The 21,332-nt window shown below is 37.1% G+C and overlaps 1 protein-coding gene across 2 annotated transcripts in view; it reads left to right on the top strand.

Moving 5' to 3' along the window:
- MLIP (muscular LMNA interacting protein) overlaps positions 1 to 21,332 on the top strand; it is a 514,228-nt gene that overhangs the window by 231,917 nt on the left and 260,979 nt on the right. For both annotated transcript variants that reach the window (XM_073626679.1, XM_073626680.1), the window contains exons 3-5: positions 1,170 to 1,538; positions 3,115 to 4,497; positions 8,819 to 8,890. In XM_073626679.1, the coding sequence (XP_073482780.1) occupies positions 1,170 to 1,538; positions 3,115 to 4,497; positions 8,819 to 8,890 (1,824 nt within the window). The remainder of the gene's footprint in view (positions 1 to 1,169; positions 1,539 to 3,114; positions 4,498 to 8,818; positions 8,891 to 21,332) is intronic.

Below are 21,332 nucleotides of genomic sequence, written 5' to 3' on the forward strand. Positions count from 1 at the left end.
GCACTCTGTTTTAGTGAGAGATTACTGTTTGAAGAATATCAGCTAAATAAATTACAGTATTTTTATTAAAGCAGCAATGATGAGGAAGTACCATACTTCTTAGTTGCATAGGACCAAATATAGAAGTATACTTCTATACTATTATGTATCATTATCGTTCGTTTGCCCCCCAACTCCCTACTCCCTACTCCCTGAGGCAATTAATAGTGATATCTCTTTGGGATCCTGACAAGGGACCAAAGGTCACACCAAAAATGCATTTGAATTGCTCATCCCTATCTGTGAAGTGAAAGTATAGACATAGCTGCCATGTTACTATGATTTTTAAAATTTTGATGTGTCTTTAGCGTTTAGTATTGCCTAGCTGTTCCACGAAATCTCTATATATAGCTGCCAAATGTTATTTAGATTTCAGTTTAATAATCATGTCACCTAAATATGATATGACACTTCATAGTTATTTATGATGGCAATGTGCACGATGGAGATAATTTCACAGGCTGAGCAGAAGAATGTCCCTGAATGTTTCATTTTTTTAAAGCTCTGTATGAGAGGTCTGTAGCAGACCCATGTCATATTCATGTTATTAACACATTGAAATAATGACAGAAGGGCCATTTTTAAAGCTGGGTAGGCTGTAGACAAGTGGTGTGCAAATAAACATTACACACAAGCAACAGAAGCTAGATTACTAAGGTAAAGTATCTTTATTGAATTCTGTAGCAAATAACTAATACTGAAATTGATATTAAAGGGTAACCCTTTTAAATGGGTACTGCCTTGATCCACACAATTGTGTATCAGGGTGAGCTGGGTCAAATTCTGGCATGTTCATTACAGTTTACTTACATCTACCTGTTACTACAAATACATCTAAATAAATTAACCTTAAATATATATCCCATATATGATTCACAAGGGTGATAATTATGTTGAGCTGAATCACAGCCTAAATATCTTGATATACTTATAGTTAAATCAATTAACATTTTTATTTCATTAATCCTATTCAATTCTATGTGTGTACAACATGTATAAAATCATAATGTAATGGCAAATTAAAACTAAAAAGATTTTGAAGTGTGTCACTAAAAAAAAAAATCTTAAAATAAATTTGCACTAGATTTCAATTATCATAATATTTAACAAGCTACTTATTTTCTTTAAAGGCTGCAGAATGTGAAAGGAACTCGGAGATAAATCCACATCAACCTTCTGAAAGTTTTTTGGATGTGTTTCACAAACAGAGATCTGGGAACAGTTTTTCAAAGGAAGTGGCTGCATCAAACAGTTTGGAGGAAATAAAACATAATGACCTTTTCATAGCAAAATTTGTTGTAGTAATGGACTCTGATGATGGGGAAGATGAAAAAATTACAAAAAAGAAGAAAGGAGCAAAGGACAATGAATTCATAAGAGCACAGCAATCAACAATAACACAGCCCAAAGCAGCTCTAGCAGAAGCATATGCTAATGAACGTTATGATCCTAAAGCTCTACATGAGTTCAGCCCTGACTTGGGGCACCAGGAGCTGCAGGTACAATTTATTTCTTAAACTTGCAATAGTTTCTTTGAAAATATGTGATACCTAATACAATCTGCACATTTGTTTTTGTGTGCAATGTCTAGATAAAATCAGAAAATGTCATACTTTTGGCAAATGTGCATAGGAATAACATATAACAATATATGTATGTATAGTTAAATATAGGACCTCTGTTTTGTGAGATATATTACATGGATTTCAAATACATTCAGAATAATGATGGCATGCCTTCTTAAACAGACCCAACATGAAATAAATGAAATTGTGCATTGTTGACCATAATAACTATTATCTACCAAGTAATGTTTCAATCTTAAAATGCCCTCCACTGATTGCATATAAATGATAAAACATTCTGCATTATTAAGCATTAAAATGGGTATCACTGCTCATAAAATGTACATTAAAGCTTAACTCCAGGAAAACAGCTAAACATACAGATAAAATATGTATATGAGAGCTGTTTTACCTGCCAAGGGATCTGTATTTTGTTTACTCATTCTTCTACTGATGAAATCAGCTATGACTTGTCCCTTTCCCAAGTCTTTGACTGGAGAGTAAAAAGAGAAGAAGCACACTGATCAGTTCATCTCACTGTCACTCTGCTCTCTCCTCTTGTCAACATGTTTTTTGTGTTATAGCAATGTAGCCTGATTTATTATCACTTTATACTGCTTCTTCTTCTCCCAGTCTGAGCTCTGCACACAGGGCATTTGCAAGGGACTGGTGCAAAATCAAATTCATGTACTAACATATTGATGCTTTTAGAGATAAATGTAATGATTTTTAATGAATGTACTGTATACTTTCATGACTTTGTACCTTTATTAGTCTGGGTTCTGCTTTAAAGCATATCTAAACCCCAAAACATAAATGTACTATAATGCAGCGTGCCTTTATGATTATAGCACTCTCAGACTGCACAGAGTTTTTCAGTTCATGGAACATCAATTTAAGTGCCAATAGACGGATATTGATCATCAATGGGGCCTGTTAACTCCAAGCTGAGCCCCAGAAATGATTTTTCATTTATGGGTATATTTCTATGATTTAGAGTTGTGTTTAGGAGATGCCAATATCTGTATCTTTTTTTTTTTTTCTTGTTCGAGTATTTTATTAAAGATTATCAGAAAACACTGATTGTAATGAGTAAAGAGAAAAACTTGACATTGTAAGATTAAGATAATCTTATTACAGGAAAGTATATTTCTAGTTGAATATGACATCATATAATTGTTTAGTTAGGCCAATATCTATATCTTACAAGATCTTTTCTACCATATGGGTCTGGGCTATACTGACCCAGGTTGTTAGGCCAAATGCAATAGTTGGACATACTATGTACAAATAATCTATGTTTGGGAGCTGCATCATTATTATACTAGAGATCTAGTAGAAACGAAAAAAAAAAAACAATTAAAATGGCAACATCTGCCATAATTACAGGAATCTTCAAATTCTTTTCAATTACAAATGCCATGCATGGCACAAAAATTAATATCACAGAACTGTAATTAGAATTATTTCAAAGGTTGTAATTGTTTCTCTGATTTTTTTTTTCCTCTAGCAACATTTGTTTCTGCCTACCACTGATGTGAACGCATACAGATTTCAATCAACTAATCTATCACAATCGTCTAAAGGAATATCGAAATATAAAGGGTGCATGATTCCTTCTGTGCCTGTGAATATAAATGAAAATATTGAAGATGTTAACAGAATTCCTGAACCATTGCTATCAAAAGAATCAAATTATTTTAATGTCTCAACCCAAAATGCACAACCACCGCAATTTGAGACTTCACAAATACAGAGCCTGAACACTGCCCCTGGTAAATGTATAAGGTCTAATGCTATGTCACCTCTGCCTATAAAAATTATTAAACACCCGTTATGTCGAAGCCCTAGCCCACTTAGCTCTCAATGTTTTGGATCATCTTCAACCATATGTAGCATGAATGACTCTTTGTCTCCAGTTCCAAGACCTGAAGCTACATCTCGGCTTTCATTTCTAACATCTTTGCTAAAATCAAAAAAATCAGCACATGATAGGACCATTTCTCCTGATTCAAATCAATATCATTGTGGCATTAAGTCAACCTCACATTTCTACAAGACTGCAGGAACTTCAAGTCCACCAAGAAAATCACAATCTTGTTTTGCTCTTAATTATCCAAAAGACTTTAAAATTTCAAATGCCCAAGAAAAAAATGAAAAACAAAATCTGCCTTCATCTTCAGATGTTTTACATAGTGAACCCTTATTCTATTCAAGGTCTCTTAGAAGTCTTTCTCCAGAGTCCATACTATTAAAATCATCTTCAGGGTCATTTTTTTCTCGAAAAGGAGTTGTGTCTCCATTGTTAGAGCTGCCTCACCAGTCAAATACAATATTAAACTCTAGCAGAGAAAATATTCCATCTCTAAATGAAAAACCACCATTAAACAGACAGTCTTACACACCTTTAAAAAAATATTCTGTTCTGGGCAAATCAAGAAGAGTTACATTATTTCCATCTCCATTACCTTTTCACCAGTCACTCTCAAATGCTACTAGCCAAAAACAAAATGTAATGCCATATGTAAAAAGATATGTGCCCGTCAAAAGCAATTTAAGGCCATCTTTAAGCTTGAGTGAGAATTTAGAGCAGAACTGTGCAAGATCTACTTCACACATGGAAATCACAGAACACTGCAGGTTTCCTCCATCTTATCCCAACACTTACCAGCAATTTAATAAACATGCAGATTCAGAATTTCACATTTCCCCATCATTACGTTCAAACTACACACACAATTTTGAGGGTTCTGAAGAGTTATCAAGGAACTACAGCCCAGCGTGCACATCACCTACTAGCATTTTGAGTTCCCCAAAGTTCAATTTGTCAAGATCCTGCAAACTGCGATCTACAAATTCATTAACGCAAAGCTCTGACCAGGAAAATAAACAGGTATATATTGTGCATATTGACTTCATCTTGTGTGGTAAATTCTAGTATTAATAATGACAAGCTTTGTGTTGCGCTAAAATTACTACCACTACTACGATTTTTTATGGATAAGGCCTACTAGTGTTATCAGACCTTTTGAACCTAGTCCACAAATTCTTCTTTTTTTGCTAATTAGTGTGTAGAACAATGCTTTTTTAACCAATTTGCTCTTTAGCATGAGGTAGGTTCGTTAGGTCAAAGCACACCTTCTTTGAGATGAAAGGTACTGCTCTCCACAGTTCTGGTATCCAATATGAGAGACAGTTCTTTGTCATTTTGCTTTGTTTATTACATAAAGTTTACAAGGCAGACCGATGTAATGATACCCTACATGGGTAATCACTCTCATAGGGTGGTTACAGTTAAGTGGCTGTGATGAGGATGCCATGCAATAAATAAATGGAAATAGTTGAATAATAAAAAATGTGATTCAGCAAAAAAGCAAATACAGCAAAAGTGAATAAAACTGTAAAAACAACAATGAAGCAAAGTACACAATACATACAAAAGCAGCTAGATTATTATTATTACAGGTATTATATAGCACCATCAATTTATGCAGCACTTTACACATATATTTTGTACATTCACATTAGTACCTGCTCTCAAGGAGTTTACACTCTACCTACCAGCATGTCTTTGGAGCATGGGGGGGGGGAATCGTACCTGAAGGTTAGCCACACTGGCACAGGGAGAATATGCAAACTCCAGACAGACAGACAGACGCCAGTGCTGCTAGGTGAAAGTGCTAACCACATAGTCACTGTGCTACAAAGCTAACAGCAAAGGATCTGGGCAAATTACAATACACAATGTAACAACATAAGACTAGGGTTTAGGGCTCTGTCTAAAAGACACTAGGATGCATGATTCAAGAAGAAGGGGGTGTAGAGCATAGACTTTAGCAAGTTAGAGACTAACTAGCAAAATGCTGAAGCACATGACTCAATAAGATTGTGAAAAATCTCAATGAGATTGTGAACAATTGTCTCACACCAAAATGTTCAAGCGGCAGTAATGACTAGGGGAAGACACCTACTAGTCAAGGAAGACCACTAGTAGGTATAGCTAGTAGTTGTAACTCACATTCAAATGGATCTTTTCTGCATTTTTAAAGACATTTCACCACGGATCCAAGGGGCTTCCTCAGATCAATAAGGAAAATATATCCCAGTGTTTATAGCCACAATAGTCCAAATACTATACTGTCATTAAATGTGTCAAGGCAGATGTTGATTGTCCATGCACATAGCAGGAGATAAAACCACACTGTTATAATTAACAGTAATCGGTCAATAATCAGTCAAATGGAAAGGGGTCATTAACCACTTCAGCCCCGGAATGATTTACCCCCTTCCTGACCAGAGCACTTTTTGCGATTCGGCACTGCGTTGCTTTAACTGACAATTGCACGGTCGTGCGACGTGGCTTCGAAACAATATTGACATCCTTTTTTTCCCACAAATAGAGCTTTCTTTTGGTGGTATTTAATAACCTCTGCGATTTTTATTTTTTGCGCTATAAACAAAATAAGAGCGACAATTTTGAAAAAATCGCATTATTTTTTACTTTTTGCTATAATAAATATCCCTCCAAAAAATATAAAAAAACATTTTTTTCCTCAGTTTAGGCTGATACATATTCTTCCACATATTTTTGGTAAAAAAAAAAAAATCACAATAAGCGTTTATTGATTGGTTTGCGCAAAAGTTATAGCGTTTACAAAATAGGGGATAGTTTTATGGCATTTTTGATAATAATATTTTTTTTTACTAGTAATGGCGGCGATCAGCGATTTTTATCAGGACTGCGACATTATGGCGGACACATTGGACATTTTTGACACATTTTTGGAACCATTGTCATTTATACAGCAATCAGTGCTATAAAAATGCACTAATTCCGGTTTAAATGACACTGGCAGTGAAGGGGTTAACCACTAGGGGGCGGGGAGGGGTTAAGTATGTCCTAGGGGAGTGATTCTAACTGTAGGGGGGATGGGCTGTGTGTGGCACGTCACTGATCTCTGCTCCGATGACAGGGAGCAGAGATCCAGTGACACTGTCACTAGGCAGAATGGGGAGATGGGGCATCACCCCGTTCGTCCTCTCTGTGAGGCAATCGCGGGTATCCCCGTGGCGATCGAGTCCGCAGGACCCACGACCCGACTCACGGAGATCGCGTCAGGTACAGTCGTTACTTTGTGCAGTCGTGCCATTCTGCTGACGTATATCTACAGGAGCCAGTCGGGAACCAGTTAAAGAGAGTGATACAAGGTAGGTCTCATTTTTCAGTTGAAGAAATTATCTATCTATCTATCTATCTATCTATCTATCTATCTATCTATCTATCTATCTATCTATCTATCTATCTATCTATCTATCGTTTTGTGAAATAACTATTTTATGTATGATAGCGTTCAACATTTTGGATATCAAAAACTGTGGAAAATGATCTGTTTATCTAAAATACAGATTACCATCCAAAAGAGACTCATGCACATCCAATACAGATACATTGAAATATTATTTTGCTGTAAACAATTCTCAAATTCACCAGTAATGTGACAACATTTAAAAGCATGGTTGTTTTGCAAAACCTTAGGGGAAACCCAACAATACTAATGCATTTCTATAGTTTATAGAAAATTGTTGTACTAAATTTTGTATTTTGCCATAAAAAGTAAAAAGATACAATGTGTAAATATATATCTTTTGAGCATCTTAACCCAAAAGAAACATGCAGTATAGTATATTGCATGTTTAGGTGGTGGCTACATTCGTTTTTTCCTGTTTTATTCTTAATTTTCACCTAGTGTTCCAAGTAACACACCTAGGGAGACAACGCTTACTGTATTACTGTATACACTGTATCTATCAGAATCAGCATTTTCACCCCAGGGTGTTTCCCTGATTAGGACTACAAACACATCCTCCTCTCTTGATTTTAATTTTATAGGAGGTAAGGGAATATGTAGTTTACAGAAGGTAGTTTGAAGGAAGATAACATTGAGTTTACAGAGGTACAAGGACCCTGCATTTCCTTATATCAAAAATGTAAAGCTATTAAAGCCACCCCCACAACAACTGATGAGCTGCAATGTATATTTTTTTCCTTTTGTTTACATAAACTTTAAAGGAATTATACAGTTCTTACAAAACAAATTCTAGGGTTTATTTAGCAAGTTCAAATATTAGTATTGGGACAATCAAATTTTACCTTATTGTATTCACATAATTTAAAAGATGAACCCTGATTGTTAGCTATAGAAAATTACATGTTTATATCCTCAGTGCTATTTGCTTTATTAAATAACCTGTAAAATCTGTAAAATGTACAGAGTGGTATATTTACAGACTGATAGAGGAATTTGTAATGTAAGTTTAAAGTGGTTATAAAGCCTTTAAACACCTTTTAACTTGCATTAAGGTAAAAAAAAAAAGTAGTAGTATCCCCCTCCTACTTTCTTACACTTATCAGAGCCCTCATTCAATCTAGCACTGTGCTACCCTACAGTGGCCCTCCCCTTAATTTCTGCTCACAGGCTTTGCTGAAGCAGTGGGAGCCATTTTCTCCCTTCTGCTGTCAATCAAAGCCAACAACAAAGGAAGCCGGGAGTGGGGCAGAGCCCCGCTGTTTGCGTCCATAGACACAGACAGAGAGGCTCGAGAGTGTGCCCACATGAGTGGGTCCAAAGAAAGAGGCTTCCTATGGGGGCACTCGCCAGAAAGGTGGAGCCAGATACGCTGGTGAGGGACCCGAGAAGAGAAGGATTGGGGCCTCTCTTTGAAAATCCAGTGCAGTAAGTATAAACCTGTTTGTTATTTTTTTTAAATGTGTGCAAATACAAAAAAAAGAAAGAAGGGCTGAATGATTCAGGAACATGGCCAGTGTACAAGGAGTTGTTCCCATAACTACATTGCATCTCACATTACAAAGCGGACTACCACAGTTAAAACTTGTTGTCTACCCAATTAAGTAAAGAACAACAACTGTTTATTGCACATTTAAATAATAATGTGCTATGGTGCTTTGTGATGTGGGGTATTTACTGGCCTTTAATATAGTAAAATGACATTGAAGTGACTAACTGGAATCAACATTCATTATGTAAGTGAAAACTATTTTTACATTATCATATCATACTTTTTATAAACCAAGACTAAGAATAATGATGAAAATAACGAACAACCACATTGCAGAGTAACACTCAAAACAATATAAAAGAAAATGACTGAGGGTAAAACAATGGAATAACCCAACATCATTTTGTTTCTTTTAGTCATACAAGATCAAGTCAAGTTACAAATCTTTTGCTGCAATCCCTACAAATACATTACTTCGAGACCAAAAGGTTAGTGAGAACTTCAAGTCTTAAGCCTCGTACACACGATCCGATTGTTGGCCAACCGAGCATCTGATTTTTGTCCAAAGGGCGTGTGCCAGGAACTTGTCTTGCATACTAACGGTATACGATTGTCGGCCAACAAACACGAACATAGTGAAGTACTACGAGCAATTTTTAGCTCTTGAGCGCTACCCTTTGGGCCCCTTCTGCTAATTTCATGTTTGGTGAGCATTGATTACGAGCATGCGTGTTTGTACTTTCAACTTTTGTGTGACGGACTTGTGTACTGACGATACGAAAATCAGACAACAGACCGTTGTCCGCCGAAAATTTACTAGCCTGCCATCCAACATTTGATGGCCGAAACTTGGACAACAATTGTCAGAAGGAGTGTACTAATGGTCAGATTTTAGGACAACAGTCTGTGAACAGACAATCCCCGGCCAACAATCTGATCATGTGTATGAGGCTTTAGATTGACATATATGTTATTTGTCAAAATATTGTACATTTATTTTGTTCAATTTATTTCAAGTACTTGTAATACAGACATGTATATCTTTTATTATAATGTCTATTATATTTACAAGGGTAGAAGGACATCTATTAGTTTTACTCCTTTCACTGCTAGGCCCTGCACTCACTTTTAACCTCCAAACCATACATTTTCTGAAATTACATGACCTGTAGAATAAAAAGAAGGTGCTACTGATTTTTAAGGCTCCACAATATTTGTGCAAGTGTTTAGCAAAACAATTTTTTTTGCTAAAAATACACTAAAATCATGATTAGCAGATACAAACACAGCAAATTTTACAAAATTCCTGTTAAATTCCTACTAAATTAAAAATCTTCACCTGTATTAAGTTAATAAATTACAAACATTTGTACATTTTAAATTGCGCCTTTTGTGTAATGGTGAAAATCGAATGCACACAAAAATGTAAACAAACAAATGTCTCTAACAATCTGGAGGTTTTCATTTTTCCCTTACAGTTTTCAGAGTTTGTAAAAGACCCCTCAAACCATATATTTTCTGAAATAACGGGACCAGTAGAATAAAAAAGAGGGTGCTACTGATTTGCACAAATATTTATTAAAACAATATTTTTGCTTAAAATACTCTAAAATCATTATTAGCAGATACTAAATGTAACAGTTCAACGTGTATTGAGTTAACAAATAACAAATATTTGTACATTTTTAAATTGCGCCTTTTTGCAAAATGGTGAATATCGAATGTACAGAAAAATTTCCCTAAAAGCCTGGAGATTTTCATTTTTTACTTACAGCTTTCAGAGTTTGTAATAGACCCAGCAAACCATATATTTTCTGAAAACATGCAGTAGAATAATAAAAAGGTGCTACTGATTTTTAAGGCACAGCGATATTTGCGCAAATGTTTATCAAACAAAATTTTTGCTTAAAATACACTAAATTCATTATTAGCAGAGACAGTACAAATACAGCAAATTTGACAAAATTCCTGCTAAATGTAAAAGCTTAACCACTAGCCGACCAGCCCCCTTTGTTATACGGTGGCAGGTCGGCTCTCCTGTGCAAATCGCCGTTGCTATATGGGGGCTCGCGCAGGTGCGATAGTGGGCGGATGCATGCCAGCGACGTGTGCTCATGCTTGCTGTGTGCTGTGGGAGCATGCCCGCGGGTTGGGCGGACTCAATGTCTGCCGGCGACCCATGATTGCCTAGTACAGAGGCAGCATGGGAATTTGCCTTTGTAAACAAGGCGGATCCCCATTCTGACAGGAGACATGACAGGGATCTGTCATGTGCCAGGCAGCCCATCACCCCTACAGTTAGAACACACCTAGGGAACACACTTAACCCCTTGACCGCCCCCTAGTGTTAACCCCTTCCCTGCCAGTGTCATTTTTACATTGATCAGTGCATTTTTATAGCACTGATCAATGCAATAGTGTCACTGGTCCCCCCTCTAAAAAAAAAGTGTCATTTGGGGTCAGATTTGTCCTCCACAATCCCACTAAAAATCGCAGATCGTTTCATTACTAGTAAAAACAATAAAAAATAAATAAAAGTCCCTAAATCTATCCCATAGTTTGTAGACGTGGTACATTTTGTGCAAACCAAACAATATATGCCTATTTTAATTTTTTTACCAAAAATATGTAGAATATATATTGGCCTAAACTGATGAATAAATTTGTTTATATTTTTTTGGGATATGTATATATATATTTTTATATATAAAATTGTCGCTCTTTGTTTGTTTATAGCGCAAAAAATAAAAACCGCAGAGGTGATAAAATACCCCCAAAAGAAAGCTCTATTTGTGGAATAAAAAGGACATCAATGTTGTTTGGGTACAAGGTCGCATGTCCGCACAATTGTCATTTAAAGCGACGCAGTGCCGTATCACAAAAAATTACCTGGTCATTAAGGGGGCAAATACTTCTGGGGCTGAAGTGGTTAACCTATATTGAGTTAATAAATAACAAATATTTGTAAATTTTTAATTGTGCCTTTTTGCAAAATGGTGAAAATCGAATGTAGGCAAAAATGTAAATAACCAAATTTCTCTAAAAATCTTTAGTTTTCTTTTCATTTTTCACTTACAACTTTCAGGGTTTGTAAAAGACCCCATAAAGCATGCATACAATGTAGGTGCTCCTGATTTTTTTAGGGTCTTGAAATGTTTGCGCACATGTTTAGAGGCATTGTTGGAGGATCTTCAGATGGAGGGTTTTGGGTGAAAGATTCACTTGAACTCCCCCTTTATACAGGTTTTAAACCCAGTGCAACTACCATAACCCCTTTGTCAGTGAATAAGCATGACCTAAGTTGGGCCTTATTGGTACAGGACAGCTTACCCCAAGTGACCTAAATGCTTTATGGGAATTACATGACACAGATGACATTCTTATAAAGATGAAAGATAAGGTGGTCCTGCAACACAAGAAATAATATGTGGAAGAAGTCATATAAAAATGTAATTATTCGTTTTATGCTTGACTAAAGATTAATCTCTTTTCGGCATTAGTAGATAAACTAAAAAATAAATTGAAATGGGGAGTTTTGAATGAAAATTGAACGAAAGTTTTAACAATTTAAAAATGTATACCATTCCCATATTTTATTATGGTCCCTAAAGTACAATCTAATTTGATCAAGGCTGATTATTTTGGGGACCAATGGAAAAAAATGTTAACTTGGATGCAAACTTCCAGTCTCTGGTGGTAAGATTAAAATTGTGCAAAAAATACAAAGGATAAAAATTGTGCACCCAGGACTACAAACGTGTTTTGATGAACTTACAAGTGGGAAATATTGAAGGAGAGCTTTTATTAATACAATTGCCCCCTAATTGGGCTGGAAGCCTATAATGTTAAGTTGGAGAGTTGTTAACCAAATAATTTTTGTTTCAATAATTTTTTTTAGTTTCTTAGAGAAAATAATACAATACAGTTTGACCAAAGAATAAATCAGTAACCATCTTAACAAAATATCTAAAAAATTACAAAATTTAGATTAGTTAGTATATCTAGTAGATAATGATTATGTCAAATAGATTAAAGTTAGAAAAACCTTGTGATGTACATCACTAACAAAGGAGAAACATGAATGTTTTGCTTGCGTCTATCAAGCAAGGTGATAGACTCTGTGGTATAAGCAAGAAAGCTGAGATTTCTGCAGTGTGTAAATGTGCTTTACTATACAAAGATGCTGTACATACAAAACTATTACAATATTAGGAATACAATACAAAACTGACAGATATCTATAACAAGCAAAATGCCTAGCAAACTGAACAGCCTATGGTCTATAATAGTACAAATACACTTAAAGGTTACTTATCTTCTGTTACTGTATGTTTGTGATCTCCATTGGCAACAATTTTTCGGGAGCATCAGGCACTGTTTCATCTACCATGAGTGGCTTCTGATGTTACAGCATGATGGTGTGTGTGTGTGTGTGTCCCTACTCACCACTTTTATGTGTCAGGCTGTTTACCATAGTTACCAAACAACAGAAAACATACCTGTTTACTGTAGCTGTAGAAACAATGGGCTGTTGCAAACTGTCAATTGAATACAAAAATGGTACGTACCATTGTCTAATCAAGCCAACACCTGACAGTAATCTTACAGTCATTCTTTCAGTTTGAGAGCTGAAAGAACCTCAGACAAGTACATTTCTTACTTGTTTACTGTAGCTATAGAGACAATAGCCTGTTAATTGAACTGTCAATACAACAATGATATTTACCCCCATTGTATAAAAGAGCATTTATTTGAGAAATCTACTCAAGCCAAAAAAAAACTGACAATATCTCTATGACCAACCACAATTGTGTAATGTTATATCCCATGTATCGTAAGTCTGATTAAATAATAAAAAAAAAATCATATTGTAACAAACGCAACACAATGAACAACAAAGTAAATATCAGGAAAAGAAAAGGAGTTGCATTCGTATCTCATGCTTTCCCAGTGACAATGACTATCAATAGAGAATCATGAATCAACAAATTATTTGACATTATAGTTTTGAGTCATATCATATTGTCCAGGGAGACCACTGTTTAAGAGATTTGTATAATATGCCTTTATTAGATGCCCACATCAGCTCATATTGGCAATGTATATGAACTAAGCTTAACGTTAATATAAAGCTTGAGGCCTGGATGGTTTTCCAGTTTCTTGCTATCATCGATCTAGCTGCTAATAAAATGTGGATCATTATAGTACAAAGATGATTTGGATAGGTGTCTAATCCAGATTTAGTAAAGTAAATCTGGGTTGGGGCTGTATTGGTCTGCCTAAGTCCAAAAGCCTGCGATTCTCTTGCAAGACCACAATATATGGTGCAAAGTGCCACACATCCTCCAGCATTCCTGAGTAACGTGTGGAGCAAATTTGGATGTACAAGAGGGAGTGAGATACCATCTTAGTAGGAATTTCTTTGAGACTTCCCACCAATTGACATTAGTTATAGCTCTATGGGTTGCCCTAATAACTTCAGATCATTGTAATAGGAAATGGGAAGAGTTAAAGTCTTGTTCCAAGTGTACCATATTGAGGGATTTGATTAGCACAGTGTTTTCTCAGATAAGATTATAGAATAGGGAAATGCCTTTAATAAGGAGACACTCTGAGAAGAAGTAAAGCCTTGCTTTAACATGAGGATTAATGGGATCCTTCAAATGTTGTTTAACCACATGCCGGCCAGTGTACAACGATATACGTCGGCACAATGGCACAGCTGGGCAAATGGGTGTACAGGTACGTCCCCTTTAAGATCCGGCATTGTGGGCGCACATGCGCGCGCCACATGCTTCGTGACCGGGGTCCCGCGGACTCGATGTCCGCTGGGTGCCCGCGATTGTGTCACGGAGTGGAAGAACAGGGAGATGCCTATGTAAACAAGGCATTTCCCCGTTCTGCCTAGTGACATGACAGAGATTACTGCTCCCTGTCATCGGGAGCAGTGATTGCTGTCATGTGACTAGTAGCCCATTCCCCCACAGTTAGAATCACTCCCTAGGACACACTTACCCCTTGATCGCCCCCTAGTGTTCAACCCCTTCCCTGCCAGTGTCATTTACACAGTAATCGGTGCATTTTATAGCACTGATCACTGTATAAATGGCAATGGTTCCAAAATAGTGTCAAAAGTGTCCGATGTGTCCGCCATAATGTCGCAGTCATGATAAAAATCGCAGATCGCCGCCATTGCAAATAAAAAAAATGAATAATAAAAATGCCATAAAACTATCCCCTATTTTGTAGACGCTATAACTTTTGCGCAAACCAATATATGCTTATTGTGATTTTTTTTTTTACCAAAAATATGTAGAAGAATACATATTGGCCTAAACTGAGGAAAAAAATATTTTTTTATATATTTTTGGGGGATATTTATTATAGCAAAAAGTAAAAAATATAGCTTTTTTTCAAAATTGTCGCTCTTTTTTTGTTTATAGCGTAAAAAATAAAAAACGCAGAGGTGATCAAATACCACTAAAAGAAAGCTCTATTTGTGGGGAAAAAAGGACGTCAATTTTGTTTGGGTGCCACGTCACACAACTGCGCAATTGTCAGTTAAAGCGACGCAGTGCCGAGTCGCAAAAAGTGCTCTGGTCAGGAAGGGGGAAAATCCTTCTGGGGCTGAAGTGGTTAAGAAACAAAGATATTTGAATATTTTTTAAATATTCCGAGGTGGGTATATGAAATTATTTGTAAAGGGAAGCAAATGTTTTCAGTTTCCCTTTTATTATGTAGGTCATCCAACCAATGGGTTCCCTTGGTGGTCTAAGTATGCACTGTTAGGTCTGGGATACACAGCATATGAATTTATTAGGGAAAGATAAATATTAAGGATTATAGCCTGCTAGTGAAGAGAGCAGTACTCTCCAGGCTTTCAAAGATGCTTGCATTCTTTAATGGAGAAACTAAGCAACCACAAACCTAAATCATTCCTTAGTGTGGCATAAGCTTCTAAGGACCTCAATAATTAAATTGGGGTAGGACAACAGCACACTTTCATTTGCTCTATAAATCCCAAACCACCAGCTAATTTATTTGTGTGCGCATCTTATTTTCTTACCTTGCCAGATAAAGGTATTAATCTTAGATTGCAAGGAGTGGAGGTAAGTCTGCGGTAACAAGATAGGTAGCGATCTAAAGTGGTACAGGATTTGGGGGAGAAATACCACGTTACAAGATGCTGCCAGACTACGGTAAGCTATGGGAAGCTAAGGATCTTTCTTTAATGTATCCAAGAAGGGACTATAATTTCTTTTAAAAAGAAGTGATTGTGATCTAGTCAAGGTTATTCCCAAATAATCTATACCAGGGTCAACCCAGGAATAAGGGTATAGGAAGCGCATGCGTTGTTTAGAAGGATCCATTATCCACAAGTCTAAAATAAACTATTTGGAGTCATTGACTTTATAATAAGAAACCAAATTAAACAAAGATAGAGAAGAGTGCACTGCCACCAATGCTTCTTCAGGGTCAGTCAACATTAAAATGACATTATTGGCAAACAGGCTGATCCTATGTTCTCTGTCACCTATGGAGAAACCTCTAATATCTGGGTGTGTTCATACATATGTGGCTGGTAGTTCCATCATATTGAAGATAATAGGGGACAATGGACATCCCTGTCTAGTACTGTTGGTGAGTAAAAATGGTTAGCATAGACCATAGCAGAAGGGCAGGAATATAGGGTCATAATAGTGGAGTAAATCTACCCATTAAAACCAAGTTTCCTTAGTACCTGCACCAGGTACTCCCAATAGACCCTGTTGAACGCCTTCTCAGCATCAAGTACAAGCAGCAGTGAATGCATCAAAAAAGCCTCTGCATAATGAATAATATTGAGCAAACATTGTGTTGCATCAGAGGATTGCTACCCTTTCGTAAAGCCTGATTGGTCAGGATGGATAAGATTCAGTAAAATGTCCGCTATAAGATTTGTGATTAGTTTAGCATAAATTTTTAAAGTCTAAATTTAGCAAGGAGATAATTCTGAGACAAAATAGGTTCTTTACCAGGTTTCAGAAACGTTACGATCAATGCTGATAACATCTCATTAGGAAAACTCGAGGAATGGAGCTAAATTGTTTATAATATTCTCCGGTAAATCTGCTTGGTCCAGGAGATTTGTTGCTAGGAAATTGGGTAATAGTTTTGGCAATTTCAAGGGACATAAAAGGGGTCTTTAAGGATTGCAATTGAGATTGTGAGATATTGGTTTTGTTGATTTTAGATAAAAATTGATGTATAGAAGCAGGGGAAGGTTGGGAGATAGAGCCATCTACTTTCAAATTATACAATGAGCCATAATAGTCGCTAAAAGCATTAGCAATCTCTATAGCGGGGGTCTCGAACTTTCGGCCCTCCAGCTGTTGTGAAACTACAAGTCCCATGAGGCATTGTAAGGCTGACAGTTACCAGCATGATTCCTGCCAACAGAGGCATGATGGGACTTGTAGTTTTGCAACAGCTGGAGGGCCGCCAGTTTGAGACCCCTGCTCTATAGGATCATATAATTAACTTTTAGATACTGGGTGGTGTATAAAAGGGATTTTGTTCTTACTAAGGTGGCCTTTCAATGTTCTCGCTAAGATCTTTCCCACTTTATTACCAGAGACATAGTAATTTGTCTTTAATTTTTGAACAGATTATTTAAATGATTCAAGCATTAAGGCCCTTAACTCATGTCTTTGCTCAATTAAGATGTTAAAGCAGGTAAAGGGTTATTTTTATTTTGTGTTTCCTTTTGTTTAATGTCTGCCAAAATAGCATCCTGTCAGAAACCATGAATCATACTGAGACAGAAGTACAGTTAATTCATACTTGTTTAATAATAAAAGTAAATAGAACAAACGTAGTCAAAACTCAGGAAGCCAGAGATCAGCGAAGTGGAACAGCAAGCAGGATCTGGAGCCAGAAGGAATGTCAGCCAAGCAAGTCTTTAACAGGAACACAGGAGATAGTCTCTGTGATGTTGACCAAGGCGAAGGCAAAGATCGTCTGGGCTGGACGGCTTAAGTAGGCAGGACTGACGAGCAGGATATGATCAACAATTGAGTCGCTGTGGAGAGATAGGAGCTGGCAATTAGCCGACAGCTGAGCGGCCAGCCCTGACACATCCAATTGCAGCATCTTGCTCTTTTTATTTTGAGATACCGGTTGAATAAAGATCAGACGCATGAACGCTTTGTGAGCATTCCTCAGGCTAAAGGGGTTTTGTACTGAGTTGCTATTGTGTTGAAAAATTAGTGTTGTTGTAGGTTGGCACAATAGGTTGGGTTCTTCAACAAAGCAGTATTGGAGTGCCATAGGCAAGTGGTATTTGCAGGTGGCCCATCTTCTAGAACCAAGCTAAGAGGCACGTGGTCTGACCAGGTGATTTCATGGATCACAGTTTTGGAGACCTGAAGAAGTAGTTTCTTATCCACTAGAAATAAATCAATCCTGGAATATGTACTGTCAGGCTAAAAGGAAAGTGTATTTCCTTTCACTCCCATTATGGCATCTCCAAGCGTCATACAGATTGTGCTTATATAAAAATGGTTGTAAGCATATGGACTGCTAAGTTTTCCCAGCTGTTAAGTCCATAAATTGAAGTCCCTGCAGAAGATTAAGAGGCCTTGCTGCAATTTAGATTTTTTCTGTAGTTTCTGAAGAAAGGCGAGTTGACGTGAATTTGGTACATACACATTTACCAAGGTATATTGTGTACTGTTCATGGAGCAGATTAAGATGATATAACAGCCTGATGGATCTAGGACCGAGTGATGAAGATGGTAGTCCACAGTGTCTCTGATAGCTACCTTAACCCCTCATTTTTTGGGGGTATGTTTGTTTGATATACATGAGGAGCGTTGCGTTGGGAGCAGTTTGGTGATGAGACCTGATGAACATGAGTCTCCTGGATGCAGATTACTACACTTTGCTGGTAAAGTGCTTCACGCCACAATGAACGCTAGGTGGTTTAAGACCTTTGGGTTCAAAGACTAGATCTTAAGACCCATTGTTGTGGTAGGGCCACACAGCATATACCAGACATATCAGGGCTTGCAGTTGGGCAACAAAAGACGCAGATAGAAAATTAAATTCGACTCCTTAACAAAACAGTTGAAAGAGTGAAATGATAAACCACAAAAGAAATTCCTTGTATGGAATTAAAAAAAGGCTTAAAGAAGCCATGTGCAAATGCCATCTGCATTCAGTGGTAAGAGGAAAAGTTCACTTGTGACAAAATATAATAAACTTGACACTTTAGGCATTCCAGGATGGGGTAGGACTACCAGAATGCATTAGTGATTTGAAAGTAGTCACCGAGCATTGAGCTTTCCTTTACAGGAAACCACCTGCCAGTACATAAGAAATTATATTCCATGTTTGGAGAAGATGTAACCCCAAACCTAAGGATGTGATAAGATGAGATTTGCCATCCTTAGTGACTGAGAGAGCAGTGGGGCACCAACAGTGGGCAATTCTATGATTACTTTATGTCTTGGTGATGGTGTCCAATTGCTTCCTCTTCTGCAGTGTATATTGTGAAAGATCGGTAAACAGTTGAATAGAGGCATATGGAGCTGAGAGTTTACCTAGAGATCTGGCTTTGTCCATTAACATCTGCTTGACATGAAAAAATTGACTCTCCTTAGCACTTCCCTGGGTAGATTTTCAGGAATGAAGGATGGTTTAGGGATGCGATGGATACGATCAATGACCACCTCCATTTTGTCCAGATCAGGCAGTAAGGCATGTATTAAATTTTGAGCATATACTCTAAGTTCTGATGGCTGTATAGATTCTGGAATGCCCCTCAATTTAACATTGTTGCGGCATGACCTATCTTCTAAGTCTGCCAGTTTGGCTCTCAGCCATTCTTGGTCATCGTGACTTTCATTGTGCACTTCCACTAAAGGTGGAGAGAGGCTAAAAGTTTTGTTTTTCACCCAGTGCTCCCCCGCTGTACCATGTTGCACACTGGAGGGGAGGAATGTGCCTGCTGTGTCGCTGAACCGGTGCCATCCTGCCCCCCCGTCAATTGGCTGTGAAAAGAAAGCCTTCAGTTTTTGAGGCTTGTGAGTGGGTTTCCTTTGGGGACATTGCAGCCCGGTAAGGAGCTATAGAGGCAAATTTTAACAGGCTCGGTGGCTTGCTTTACCTCAAAGTCTTCCTCTTGTGCCAGGAGCTGTGAGCTCAAGCTGCCATGCTACTCGTGAGCCAGCCAAGCCTCCCCTGAACCAAATAATTTTGATCATAATAAATTTGCATTGGATGTGATATGGATTGTACCCTATATTAGTCATTTCAATTTTATTATTTTCAATTTTAATGGACGGTATTATGGACAAATACTGGGAGTTGCCATTGGAGGGGTGTGTGCACAAGCTCCTCCCTTTTTACATCTATGGTATTGAGAGATCTCTGTATTCTCCCTTGAGAGCTTTGGTGCACATGCCACTCTCTGGCTTTGATATGTGGATGACATGTTGCAGTTTGTTGCACTTTTGAACAATAGACAAAATATTTTTCTTATACTAAGTTTTGATAAAGAAAACATTATTTTTTTGGAGTTGGACTGTTTTTATCAATGGTATTGTTTGGAAACTAGGGCTTACAAATAGTAAGCTTTGGAAGGTCTTACAATTGGATCCTATTTTGGGTCAAATAGTGAACCCACTTCCCGTAATGGTGGCCAACAGGGGTAGAAACTCGAAGAACATGCTAGTGAACTTTAAGCTTCAGGTTCAGCTTTGGAATATCTTACAACTGGATTCTATTTTGGGTCAAATAGTGGACCCACTTCCCTTAATGGTGGCCAACAGGGGTAGAAAATTGAAGAACATGCTAGTGAATTTTAAGCTTTAGTAAGTTCACTTACTAGATGTAACTAGATGTACTAGATGTAGCACTTCTTTTATTGTCAAACTAGAAGAAGTAATAAACGAGGTATGTATAGGTGTAGCGGTTCCCCTATTTATAGACATGTAGAGGGGAGAGATATACTCTGTTTAAACTCTGATGGTTTCAAACAGTTTAAGATGTAACACTTCTTTTATTGTTAATCTAGTAAAGTTGGGTATTAGCTGATTTGTCATTTTGAATTAAAGGGAGTTTAGAGTTGTTATGGTGGACCACTTAAGGTATATCACTATAAATAATCCCAATAGTCAGTTGGTGAAACATTTTTCGCCGTTTCATAACACAGCAACTTAACACTAGTTCCAGAATTGGGGATTTTGACCAGATTATTAAAAAAAAAGGGGGGGGGGGGGGGGTTTGGATGTATATGTGCTGTTTTGGCACCTCTGGGGTAAAATTAGTACCTGAGTTGGGAGTTTTCCTGTAGATTGTCTCTTAGTGTTTAGAAAAAAAGAAAATAGCTAGCTAAATTTGATCAGTTATGCTTATTTTATAGGTGCAATTTAATGCAAAGTGAGGTGTGGAACAAGAAGGGATTAATATAAAAACAGCATAAGTGGATAGTTGTTACATGTTCAGCACACATCTTACTAAAACCGCTGAGGTGAAACCTGTCTATGTGGTTTAGAATGAACATGCCAGGCTCCCTGCTTGTTATGCAGGTAAGACAAAGGTCTTACAAAGCCAGGAGATTGTTATTTAGGATGTACTGTATTGAACAATCCTGAACAGTTATTTCAAGCATGCCAAGTAAAATTAACTCTCTCCTGAATGATTACTTATGTTGTGAAAGGGATGTGACTTCAGGGGAGAGAAATAATACTTTGAAGTTGGTATGAACTTTCCTTACAGCATTTTATAAGGCAATTTGATATGCATCAACAAGCACTAATTGCTTTCAGTAAGAAAACTCTGATTCCCCACTTAATGTCTTCTTTCACTGGATAATTTTCATCATTGACAGGTTATGTGCAATGTTAGTTCAATTTTAAATGAAGGATATTTGTCTAATTTTAGTTG

Source organism: Aquarana catesbeiana, linkage group LG04 (genome assembly GCF_042186555.1).
Source record: "Aquarana catesbeiana isolate 2022-GZ linkage group LG04, ASM4218655v1, whole genome shotgun sequence".
Classification (NCBI taxonomy): Eukaryota; Metazoa; Chordata; class Amphibia; order Anura; family Ranidae; genus Aquarana; species Aquarana catesbeiana.